General features: G+C 40.0%; 2 protein-coding genes across 3 annotated transcripts in view; one reads left to right on the forward strand and one right to left on the reverse strand.

Annotated features, from left to right (window-relative positions):
* Positions 1 to 12,921, reverse strand: part of LOC105224716 (uncharacterized) — a 94,225-nt gene that overhangs the window by 59,704 nt on the left and 21,600 nt on the right. The gene's annotated exons all lie outside the window — the stretch shown is intronic.
* On the forward strand, positions 1,008 to 1,750 carry LOC105224708 (uncharacterized). The gene has a single exon (XM_011202870.4). It carries the CDS (start codon positions 1,198 to 1,200, stop codon positions 1,588 to 1,590), a length of 393 nt encoding a protein of 130 aa, XP_011201172.1. The 5' UTR covers positions 1,008 to 1,197; the 3' UTR covers positions 1,591 to 1,750.

Below are 12,921 nucleotides of genomic sequence, written 5' to 3' on the forward strand. Positions count from 1 at the left end.
AAGAGAAGAAGAAAACCATACAAATGAAACTGAATTGAAGAATATGTATGTACAGCGCACCTAGCCTTCTCGAACAAGGCCAATAATTTGAAAGTTTCTCTCTGCTTTTCATTTATAGGAGGGATGAAGCCAGGCTATGGCGCCATGCAGGACATAGCGATGATAGTGGGATCGACGATGCGCCAGATTTCATTGAATTTGCTGGAAACCGCTGAACAACAACCGTGCGGAATCATTTATATATGGCTTGAGTTAACCCGAAAAAATAATTACAAACCGGATTTTCAGCTGCGAATCACTACTGGATAATGAAAAAGTCCATCCATTTATGAAGCGGTTGGTTACTGGTGTTGAAATGTGGGTTACTTAAGACAACTTCTAGTGAAAACAGTTGTGATCGAATCTCGTCGAGTCAGTTCAAACGGCAGTCAAACCAGAATTGATGATCTGGAATGTTTTTTTATTTGTTTGGTGGGATTGACATGAAATCTGTTACTATGAACTGCTCCCTTATGGCCAAACTCTTAACTTAATCCGCGACTATCAACAATTGTACCGTCTGAAGGTAACAATCATTTAGAAATGGCGATCTTTGGCGAATAGGAGAGGAGTTGTGTTCCATAAGAAAAACACCAAGCTATACACATCGATCTTGAATCGACAGAAGTTCCGGTAGCTTGGTTGGGATGTTCTAATGAATCCAACATATACGCGAAGTCCGGACCTAGCACCAAGGTTTTAATACCTGTCCTTATACCATTCCTATGGCGAAAATTTTTGCTGCTTAAAAGTTCTCTTTCAAATAGCTTATGAAAATCGACTTACTCGGAGAGAGTATCTATGAGAGTCACGTTATGTAAAACGGCAAGAAGTTTTCGAATATAACGGTGCATATTTCATGTTAAGTTTGCTAGGTCCTTCATGTCTCTATATACAAAAAAAAATCTTTCAAATATCCCTACTTAACTAAAACTTAAAGAAAATTTTAGAATTGAAAACGTAAATGGTTTGGCTTTCAACTTCAATCAATTGACAATAAATATTTTCTCTATTAAAAAAAAATGAAAATATAAATCAAAGAAAAAAATATTTGTATTTACAGTTTACCAGTTAAATTAAAAGTTCTTAGCGGTACAATTAGTATTTTTGTATCAAAGATCGACTATCAGACTCTCAACTCAACAACCGAAGTGTGAAATGGTTAAGACCTGTTGCATAAATACGCCCAAACAGTCAGCGACGTCGTCGACGGCCGCCAAAGCTTCGTACAGCCGAAATGCATTCATGCATTTTCTGAGCGAATATCGGCGCGTTTGCAATCGTCGATCGCCGGCGTGGTTGACCGCCACGGAAGCCGGCGAGGTATGGTCGCGTATGCCACTTAATGATAAGTACTGTTATATTGAGGCCGCACGCAACGCTGGCTATGTGTATACGGCACGTGATCGTCGCATGAATCGCGTGATGCGCCATCTGCGTAAGTCGCTGACAGATAATGAACATCGCGTCAATTTGATGGAACTCTCATTGGCCGTCAAGCAGATGCAGTTGTGGAAACGTAGAACGCTGGATGAAATGTGTCGACGCTGATGAGTCGCTACGGCTGCTCAAAAACGCTAAAGTAAGGGTTGTCAGCAATATCAGTAATCGTATGGGTGTTGATGTGTATTTCATTCGGTTATGTCTTTTGTGTTATATGTAAATTCAACGTTGTAATTAAAGAGGAAACGTCCTAAATATATTTTTTTTATAAAATAAGATTCTGATTGTATTAAAGTGAAAAGTATGGTAATCCAGAAAATTAAAGTAATAATCTAAAATGTCTGTTAGGTTAGGTATCATAGTTGATTCAAGCGGTGCAGATTGTGGTAACCACATTTAGGCAGATTAAACGTCGGTTATTTGTGAAGCCAAATACTCCTCGAGGTAGATCTAGAAACTTTCATTTATCGACGAAACGTTCGGGCCTATTACAGATCAGTTAAGAACTCTAATTTAGATTCTCGAAGTCGAGGAAACCACCGGAACTAAAATACGCTAGTCTCCATTGTCTCCTCTCTGAACCACCACGTGATTCTGTTAAAGTTCATCAGCACGAAGAGTTTTAGTTGTGCAACTGCGATATTTCGTCAAGAAAGTCTCGACTGTTAGTTGCGTTTCTTTTTTATACAAAGCCTTGCATTGGCTTAGAAAATGTTTTATAGTCTCTGTCATTTTAGTCAGTGACCTTTTGTGACCTACAACAAGAGTTCTTTGTAATTCTTTTCGAATTTTAACAGTCGGCATGTACGGCCCATATTCCATTCATCCCACATTTGTTTGCTTGTTGAGTAAGTCAGATATTGATTCCATCGAGACTCAGCTATATTCATAACATGTTTGTGGATTAAATATCTACAAATATCTAGGGGCAGATCAATTTTCTCTTTTTCGGAGTCTAATTGTGGTGTGGTGTCTGCTCTGGCTAGTTCATTTGCTTCACAGTTACCAGGCAATTCACTGCATTCTGGAACCCATTGCAGGTTAATAGATGTTAAGTCCACTAAGCGCTTAAGACATTCTTTCAATATCTTTGACAAAACTCTAAGGGACTTTAATGATTTCAAAGGCGCTTCGTCCACCTTCCGCCCACCTCCTTCGAAAATTTTAGTCGTGGTTGAAACGTGGTGAACCGGCGCAAACGCTGTCTAAACTAGAATTGACGATAAGGAAATATTTGCCTTTGCCAAGCCTTAATTCACATAATTCAATACAGTTAACGATTAGATTGTCTGAAGGAAGTATAGGCCCAGAATAGGCCAACTTTGACCCAAACGTTGGGAATTGTGGGCTAACAGACAACGCCAGGCAACACATCTCGATAGTGACTCGTCACAAGCTTTGGGAGCTTGTTGGGATGCTCTTTGGTTTCAACTACTAGTCGGGCCGAGGCACCAAGTGATTACGTGCTGTCGAATAATTTTGTTGATGATGTTCAACGGAAGATTTTGAAACCCGTCTGTTTGGTTACAAATGAAGTAAATATTCCCATCCTTCTGTCAAAGCACGATACCATAACGGTAAATCTTTTTATCTTGTGATGTCAACCAAGAATCAAGCCATTTTTCGCTGTCGCCTTGTGAGATGAACTACTTTCGAGCTATACCATGTGCCATCGAATGGAAAAAGCGGGTGGTCAATTCCCGTTTAATCCCACCAAGAAGCTTTCTAAGTCTTTGGCAACTTGAGACCGATTATTGTCATGCAGCAGAATCGCTTTTTTGTGCCTGTCCTGGTATTTATCATAAGGAACCCATGTTCCTTTGTTTCTGAACCTTTCCCAGAGCATGTAGCTGCTTTGAAATGGCTTGGCGGGTGATCCCTAAAGCTGAAGCAGTCTCTTTTTGCGGAGCTTCATTATCCACAAAATCTCGCCTTCGCTTCGCATAACAACATAATCGGCCTATTGAAGGTACTATTTGCATATCTTGAGACCCAGAATTCATTTTTGGACCCAGTGAATGAAATATAGCACCCGTAGCTGAGAGTGTACACAAAGACCGTAGGAAGTCGATTCGGCGCCGTTCGTAGCAATGGTGCGTATGGTGCGATTTGACATATTTAACGTCGAAATATTAAATTGAAATCATACAAAATATAGCCTGTGAAAGAACTAAAGTCGTTTGACCTTCACAAGCGACATCGCTTCGCTCTATGCGCTCTTTAAAAATTCACGACGTTTTCGAGCCAAATTTTGTTCCGCGATGAGGGCCATTTTTGGCGCAACGGGTATGTAAACAAGCAAAATTACAGCATTTGGATGAAGAGCAACCTGAAGAGATTCAACAGTTGCCATTTCATCCAGAAAAAATAACAGCTTGGTATGGTTTGTGGGCCGGTCTACATTTCTTCAAAAATATGCTGGTGTGAATGTAACCATCAATGGCGACCATTATCGCACCATGATAACCTACTACGAGTATTTGATGTCTGGAATTAAAGCTCGGGATCTCGGTGACATTTGGTTTCAACAAGACGGCGCCACTGTCCACACATCGCATCAATCAATGGAATTATTGCGAGAACACTTCGGTGAGCAGATAATTTCACGTTTTGGGCCGGTCGATTGGCCACCGAGATCGTGTAATATTACAACTTTAGACTTTTTCTTGTAAGGATATGTAAAGTCTAAGCTTTATGCGGACAATTCCGCATTGATAGAGGTCTTGGAACAAAATATCTCGCCTGACATTCGCCAGTTACCAGTCAAAATGCTCGAACGAGTCAACGAAAATTAACTGGTTCAACGGATGAACCATCTGAGACGTACCCGCAGGAAGTATATGAAAGACATAATCGTCAAACAATAAACACGAAAGAATGTTCTTTCGAACGATAATAAAGCTTCCACATTCGATTTGTAGTTACTGAGATTTTTCTTAAAAAATTTAGGGAGCCCCGAAATGAATCTATATGGCATATAAACAAAATCACTAATGTGGAAACGCTGTTACTTCTTCAAATGTCTAGGTTAAGTTTTTCATATTTTGGATATATCAAAAACGATCACCACTAACTGCTGAACCACCTAACATTAAAATTTAAAAGATCTTAAATTCCTTTTTCTCGATATGACAGTAGTCAATTTCAGCTGACGCGCCACAAGTAAATCCCTACATATATTCGCATATATATTTATGACGAAGTTTGTACGAACACAGTATATTTGTACCCCAGCTTTGGAAAATGTCTTTCGTTATGTAATTTCCCCCGAACGCATGTGGAAATTTTGTTAATTTTGCATTTTTTGATGTAATTTATTGCCACATGATTTGCGTGCGTACGAAGGCAACAGCATGTGGCATGTCTTCGCTGCACATATGTACATACATATACATATATTCGTACACATTTGGGGCACATCTTTAAGCAACGACCGTCAACTGTATAACTGGCACGTAAGTTAGTGCGTGCCACTTAAATTTCATGCAACATATTTTGCATTTGCATTTTTAGCTGTTTTCCCTCTCGTTTCCGGTTTCCGGCTGCCTAACGTACTACGTACGGCGCTCGAGCACCACAGGTGCCTCATGTGACAGTTGTGACAAGCTGTAGTGAATTTCTATAAAGCAGAAACGAAAATATTTATTCCACCACATTCGGAGCGTCGCCGAGCTGCCACAGGCAATGATGCAACTACGCAATATGGCAACAGCTCGTTTACCGCAATTTTATCCTTTTCTCAGTTCTGCTGCTGTGTGGCAGCTGTGCGCCACAATGGCAATGCAACAGTCTCGGCGTCAGCGCAAAGGGTAGCAAGTTGCAAGTTGCAAGTTATGTGCATTGCTGTCAAGTGCTTTGCATTTCGCCTGCCACATTTAATTTGTTGCTTAGGAATTTCATTATATTCTGCATTGTTGTTTATTTGATGCTTGCCACCTAATCGCTTTACCTTCATGCTTGCACACGCTGAAAAGGCATATTGATTTTCATTTCAATCCATGTATATGTGAGTTTAGGTGGGTGAAGGATCGAGTTATTCGCTGGCAAAAGCTTTTCATAATACAAGTAGCTCCAGCTTTATTCGGAAAAAGTTAACGTTAAATCGTTTACTGACTGAATCACTGAGTGGGCTCTAAAGCCATCATTTTTCCACTAATTAAAGAGCTTTGACTTAATCTGACCTTGAGCTTCTAATGCAATTCGGAACCAATTATTTGAGGCAAAGGGTATTAATGTAGTAATAGAGTTAAAGCTCATTCAGTCATGGCGATTGTAGCGTCTTTCAAAGGAAGTGGCTGGTGATTGGCAAAACTGCAAGGCTGTTGAGATCAAGTCTGAAGTATACTAGCTGCAGAATAGGAATATGTAGAAACTCCGCTGCGTTCTTACGGTTCACTACTGGAAGATTTCCTGCTGATCTCGGTAAGTTCTAGTCAGCTGAGAGTAATTTTGCAGTCGCTAGGTCCTTCTGACCAAGGGTAAATCTTATAATGTCGAGAACTTTACGCCCTTACTAAAGTTTAAGTTTTCATAGTTGTGGAGGTTTTATACAGTGTTAGGATACATCTCCACTATCTACTACTTGGCTTCAAAATATACTGTAGAATCTGGATGTGATCACCTCACCATCTTGGAGACCATCCCACTAACACCCCACAATATTTAATATGCCATACTTGCAGAATGCTTTCTGGGTTCTGTGGTCAGCCGCTGGTTGAAGCAAGAGAAAGCCGTTGCTGGAAGAAACACCTCAAGTTTTGAAGAACTAGCTAAACAGAGTCTACTTCAAAAGGACTGTGGGGTAGTGTCGACGGTAGACATTCCAAAGATCTTTCAATTTTAAGAAAGAGCGATCTAAGTAACATTGTAGCCGTACTTAGCTCTAACGTCCCGCCTTCAGCAACTTGGTAAACTAGAATTGGCAGAATGCAGAGCTCGCATGGATGATGATGAGGCGCTGAAAAACTAGCTTTGCATATACCCAACCTACAGCAGGTTAAGCCGGTTATCTTTCAAGGCTTGCAATGTTCCAACTTTGAAGTACTTTGCTAGGTTTGTAAAGAATCAGGAATTTTATCAAATGCACTGAGTTTATAAGTAGAGCTTAATTGGATAAAGCTATGTGGAAAATGTGGGGATTCTCATCAAAGGTGCTGTTTTGAATCTACGAAACCGTAGTCAAGCCAATCATGTTCCATGGTGTATTCGTCTGTTGGCGGTCGCACGAAAAGGCATGAACGTGTCCATAAGCTGCTCTTATAGGCATCTCTGGTACGCTGCGAACTACACCCACAATAGCTCTTAATGCCACTTTTCACCGGTGAATTGCAGCGAAGTATTCTCTAAGCCTCAGTGAAGATGGGAAAATGAAGCGATCTGAACAGTGACTCGTCCTTCAATTGCATTCCTGACAACTTGGATCACTGCATGGCAGAGGCTAAACGTGGCGTCTTTTTCTCTGCTCACACACCGTCGAGGGATATGTGTATGGGGAGGAGTCATTGAAGAAAAGGTGCAATGTCCATTCCAAGGTTGGGTCAAAGGTAGAAGGGAACGCTGGAAGAGGAGGAGTCTGTAAGGAGGTTTCCGTCAATCCTTGTTTTAGGCTACTGTAGTGATTTTCAGGCAGTGGTGGTTGCTACTAAGATGGCGGTGGACGTAATGCTATGAAGTGCAGCCTTTTTCGTGCGCTTAAAGCTTTTTAAATAATATAAGTTCTCACTTGAGGTGGAATAATGCTATTTCATCATCAGACTTGCAAGATGGATGAATGTCCAGCACGAACTTCAACGAAGAACTTGGTAAAAACAAATAGTTCAATAGACCTCATGTACTCTAATCTAAGCCGCTAGGATCTCGTAGTCGCTCAAAGCAACATCATTCATCAACACCTGTTTAGTTCACGCGAGGTCCATAAATCCGGTGTTAGAACGCAAGATGTTAATGGAGATTCATCCCAATGCTCAAGAATGCTCTCTTTGGTTAGCTTTTTGGCTTTGCAGTTACGAGCGATTACGCTAGACTAAAAATGTTAGCGGACGCAAATTTTCAAAGTTGTGCAGAGGTGAGGGAACTGGAATTATCCAGGCATTTTCTCCTCCGTTGTGCAGCTTTTGCAAGACTAAGGCAGAAACATTTTTGCAGCTTTACCTCAGCGCATTAAGAGACATAGCTGAAACTGAGATTAGCCGTCTCAAAAAATGCGTGATGGACTCAAAGCTCTATGTCGAGGGCTGCTATATATATTTCTGCCCTAGGCAACACTAAGTGTTGACAGGTGCAATATGACAATTAAATTGTAAAGTTTGACATTTTTTAGCATAACATCACTCAGAACGTTTTGTCATTTAATAGTGAATTGTTTTATTTACAGGGAATTAAAAAATTCATCTCGGCCAAAAAATGGAATTAACTCGTGAACATTTTCGTGCGATAATTTTTCACAACTTTCGACGTGGATTATCACGACAAGAGTGCATCGATGAACTAAAATCTTTGTATGGCTATGAAGCACAATCCTATAGCACTGTTACAACGATTTCAATCGTGGCCGATGCTCGCTCAAAGACGAATTCCATGACGGTCGTCCAAAAACAGCCGTTGTGCCAGAAAACATCGATGCCGTACGTGAACTGATAATGCAATACCGTCATGTAACATACCTTCAGACAGAGGCATGCCTATGCATTTCTCCCACCAGCATACATTCGATATTGCATGAACACCTGGCCGTAAAAAGGTTTGTTCTCGTTGGATCCCGCACAATTTGACAATCGCTCAAAAAAAGGCTCGTGTGGATTGGTGTAAAGAAATGCTGAAAAAATACGATCGCGGTGCTTCAAAAGACGTTTATAAGATCGTCACAGGTGACGAATCAAGGTCCTATGCGTATGAGCTCGAAACAAAACAGCAATCGACCGTGTGGGTTTTCCAAGACGAGCCAAATCTAAAGTTGTTCGTGGAAGAAGCACTTCGAAGCAAATGGTCGCCTGTTTCTTCGGCAAAACTGGTCATGTGGCGACTGTTCCGCTTGAGCAACGTAGGACGGTCAATTTTGAGTGGTACACCACCATTTGTTTGCCTGAAGTCTTCGGAGAAATTCGAAAAACGAACAAGAGAAGACGAATCATTGTGCACCATGACAATGCGAGCTAATCTTTGCTATAAGTCAATCTCCACCGCAACGCTATATACTTGCGATAGTCAAGCGGCACTAAGGGTGATCTCAGCGTATGAGGTTAAATCGTTTTTAGTGAAGAAGTGTATAGGAAGGCTTAACCGCCTAATGAAATGAACTGAACTGGACGACGAACTGCACCAAGCAGCTTCTGGGAGGGTACAACGCTGCAAGGTTTAAGGAAATTATCAACTTCCGCCGAGACAAATTCCGTCTCCTTGTCGAGTTCTATACGAAGCACTGTAAGCTCAGGAAGTACTTGTCCAACGTTGGCATAGTCCTTGTGCAAACTGCCGATTCTGCGACAAAGAATAGAAAACTCCAGAAAACCTGATTTTGGGTTGCCCAGCAATTTGCAGAAGTGGATTTAATTCCCTAGGCTCAATCTACGTGAACAGGAATCAATTCATCTCAGTCATGCCCAAAAGGCAACTGGAATTGTTCAGGATGCTGGACGATTGTGACCATATGTGATATAGAAGAGGGCATAATAGACCGAAGGTCGCTGTGCAAAGACTCAATTTTATTATCCTTCTAGCATCGATCTCTTAACTTAACATAACTTGATTACTTCTCGGCGGTAATAATTCGTCTTCCTTAACGATCAACCAACCGGCACGATTATTTTATGTATAAGAAGTTCATAGTGCCCGAACTTATGGACTGTTAAACGAGAATAAACCATTGTACCATTATCTGATTCCGATAAATGCAAATTTGTAATAAATTTGTACAAAAAACCTGAACTTAATTTAACAGCTTTAGCAGACTTTGGGAATGTCAGACCTTCTGGCAGTTTTCGTTTACTTTAAAGCGAAAAACTTTTTGACATCCTACCTAACCTGCGAATTTTCCACTTCGTACGCCTTTGGATACCTACATATTATTGCTATTATTGTTGTAATTGTCATGTTGTTTTCGTGGATATTTGTAAACAGGAGCAACGAGGCGGCGCGTCTTCGGGCTTTTGCAGCTTTGGCATTTTTCGGCAGCATCAACATTCTGTTCGTCATTCCAAAGGAAAAAAGTTCAGCAAGCACGAAGGACACGACAAAGCAGACGTCTGCAGTTATAACCTGTGCATACGCCTTGAGTGTTGAAAGCTGCCGTCATTGTGTCGCTGAGCTGTAGATATTTCGTGTCATACTGCTTCAGTTCGGCCAGGGTCAGCCTCGGAAGCGTTTTATGATTTTATTTTTGCACTTTTCGTTTGCACATTTTTTATGCGATTGCTTTGGCTGTGATTTCAGCGCGTTCTCGCTGTAAACTTTTGTTTTTGTTTTAGTTTTTTATAGTGTCTTTACTTAAATACAGCCGCAATTTCAGTCGTACCGACAAGCGGTATGAGTACGAGCAATAACACGAGCAGGGCACAAAGCAAATATTGGGTTGTGGCAATATGAAATCTAACGGTATATCCGACAATGCAATGACAAAGCGAAGCTAAACAAATTTGCCATTGCAAGAAAACAATGAGTGTTAAAAAGTTAGTAGGTAGAAGAAGAAGAAAAAGCAGAAGAAAAAGACGAAGAAGAACAAGAAAAGAAAGCAGCATCGAGCAGCAACTTGACTCATTTATCTGCGTCCACTATACGAAACTTTTAAGAAGGGCTTTGTGTCTCAACGTCGCTCGGTCGACAAGTGTACATTGTGTACAAGCGCAAGGGAAGCGGGCGAGGCTAGTCTGCGCACACACAAGTGGCGGATGTGGATTTTTGTTTGTGTTGGGTTTGGGCGAAAAGTAGCACCGAAGAAGGCAATGAAGCTTTCATGGATAAAAGACTTGAGTGCAATTCTCTTTGTTATTGTGCTTGAGGGCTCCAAGGAATTTGTAAAGCTAAAATAAATTTCAATTTGGAGTGAGTGTAATAGAAGTACGAGTATATGAGTATAAAGCGAAATGGTGGTGAAGTATGAAGTTGGCGGAAATTAGGCACGAATATACGCGCATTGATAAATTTGTTTCTCAAAAGCTAAAAAGTTAATAGCAAGAACATTAAGAGATAGAAAATTATTTACGATTTTGATTTTTATTAAATAATTTCTTGAGGAAAAAAATTTGTTTGCTTTAGTGACGTTGATCAGCGTGAGGACCTGAGATGATTAATCCTTAAACGTCCATACGTCTGTAGATATACGAGTAAGCTCCTCAGTTTTTGAGATATCGATCTGAATTTTTGCAAATTTCTTTTTTTCCCAAGAAACTGCTATTTTTTTGGAATCGCCAATATCGGACCACTATAGCATATAGCTACCATACAAACTGACCGATCAAAATGAGGTTCTTGTATGAAAACCTGTTTTAATTGACAAGATATTTTGACGAGATTCGGCATAGATTATTATTTTAGATAGTGCTCCAATCTGCTAGGAAATTGTTCATGTCGGAATGTTATAGCACATAGCTGCCATACAAACTGCCCGTTCAAAATCAAGTTCTTGTATGAAAAACTTTTTTATTTAACAAAATATCTTCATGAAATTTGGTACAGATTATTATTTCAGATAGTGCTATAATACTCAAGAATTTTGTTTAAATCGAAACACTATAACATATAGCTGCCATACAAACTTACCGATCAAAACCAAGTTCTTGTATGGAAAACTTTTTTATTTGACAAGCTAACTTTTCGAAATTTTGTACAAATTATTTTTTTTAGGTAGTGCTACAATCTCCAAGTCAATTGTTCGAATCGGAATACTTTAGCATATAGCTGCCATACAAACTGACCGATCAAAACCAAGTTCTTGTATGAAAAACTTTTTTATTTCACAAGATAACTTTACGAAATTTTGTATAGATAATTATTTTAGGTAGTGCTACAATCTTCAAGTTAATTGTTCAAATCGGAATACTATAACTTATAGCTGCCATACAAACTGACCGATCAAAACCAAGTTCTTGTATGAAAAACTGCTTTATTTGACAAGATAACTTCACAAAATTTGGCATAGATTATTATTTTAGATAGTGCTACAATGGCGAAGCAAATGGTTCATATCGGAATGTTATAGCATATAGCTGCCATACAAACTGACTTCTACGAAATACTTTTTTAATTGAATAATTTGTCAAATCTGAACATGTTTTTAAAATTCTCTCCGTTGGTAATTTATTTATTATTATTTTATTACTAAAAATTAAGGCCAGTAAAGTCCGAAAAAATGCCAAAATACATATGACACTAAACGAAAAAAAAATAAAATTTTATTCATCAAATTGTCATGTCACGTATACGCCACGGGGTACACATGTCTGTGCCATATCGACACACGTACATTGGCGTACATTTTTGTTGAAAGAAAAGAGCTAAAATGATGCCGATGAGTTAAACAGAGCGCAACGAAAAGTCAATTCAAGTGGATTTTATTTTTAATAGCATATTTTTCAAAGCAAACAACAACAAGAACGCTAGCAGCAACAAATGCGCACGACCACCACATTTGTGCCTGCGCACACACAGACAAACAAACACAAACGCCACAAAGCATAAACAGTTGTGTGCACAAAACTGCTGAAGCTAAAGCTGACGCGCACGAACGTACGTAGATAAAATCAGTGTGCGGAAAATTTTGGAACGCAAGGAAGACGCCGACGCTGACGCTGATAAACGAAGTTTGAAGAAAATACGCTGAACATGGCAATAAAATAAGTCGAATGAACAGGATGCTAAAGATGAGAAGCGCCGGCATTATCTGATGAATAAGCCGCAGTAGCAGCCGCCTCCATTGCCGTCGACTTAGTTGCGGCGGCAGCGGCGCTAGGCGACTTCCGACAATGATGACAAGGGTGCTTTGCTGCTTCACTGACTAAATAAAATTGGAATTTATTACTTTAAAGCGGGCGCAACATGAGCGCCGCGAAACACACATACAAACATACATATATGTATGTACATACATACACAGGCATATACAAACATATGTACATGCAGCAAATGGGGGTACATGTTGTGTGGGAGTGGGAAGGCACGCATTAGCAAATCGCCGTAGATAAGCAGTAGTAGAAGCGCTGTAAAGCGCAGAAGAAAGGATTTGCAAATTTATGTGCGTGAGATTAAATTGGCGCTTGAAGTTCATCGAAGGAAATTGCAAGCAAAAACGCTGAAGCGGTGGAAAAAAGCGCTGGCTGCCTTGGCAATGAAGTTGATTTAAGTGAAAGCGGCGGTTTTGCAGTAATTTGAAGACATTTTATGTAGTCGTTGAGCAATCTGCAAGTAAATTAGATTCTACAAAAAAAAACAATAACAACAAAAAATAGC

Source organism: Bactrocera dorsalis, chromosome 3 (assembly GCF_023373825.1).
Source record: "Bactrocera dorsalis isolate Fly_Bdor chromosome 3, ASM2337382v1, whole genome shotgun sequence".
NCBI lineage: Eukaryota > Metazoa > Arthropoda > Insecta > Diptera > Tephritidae > Bactrocera > Bactrocera dorsalis.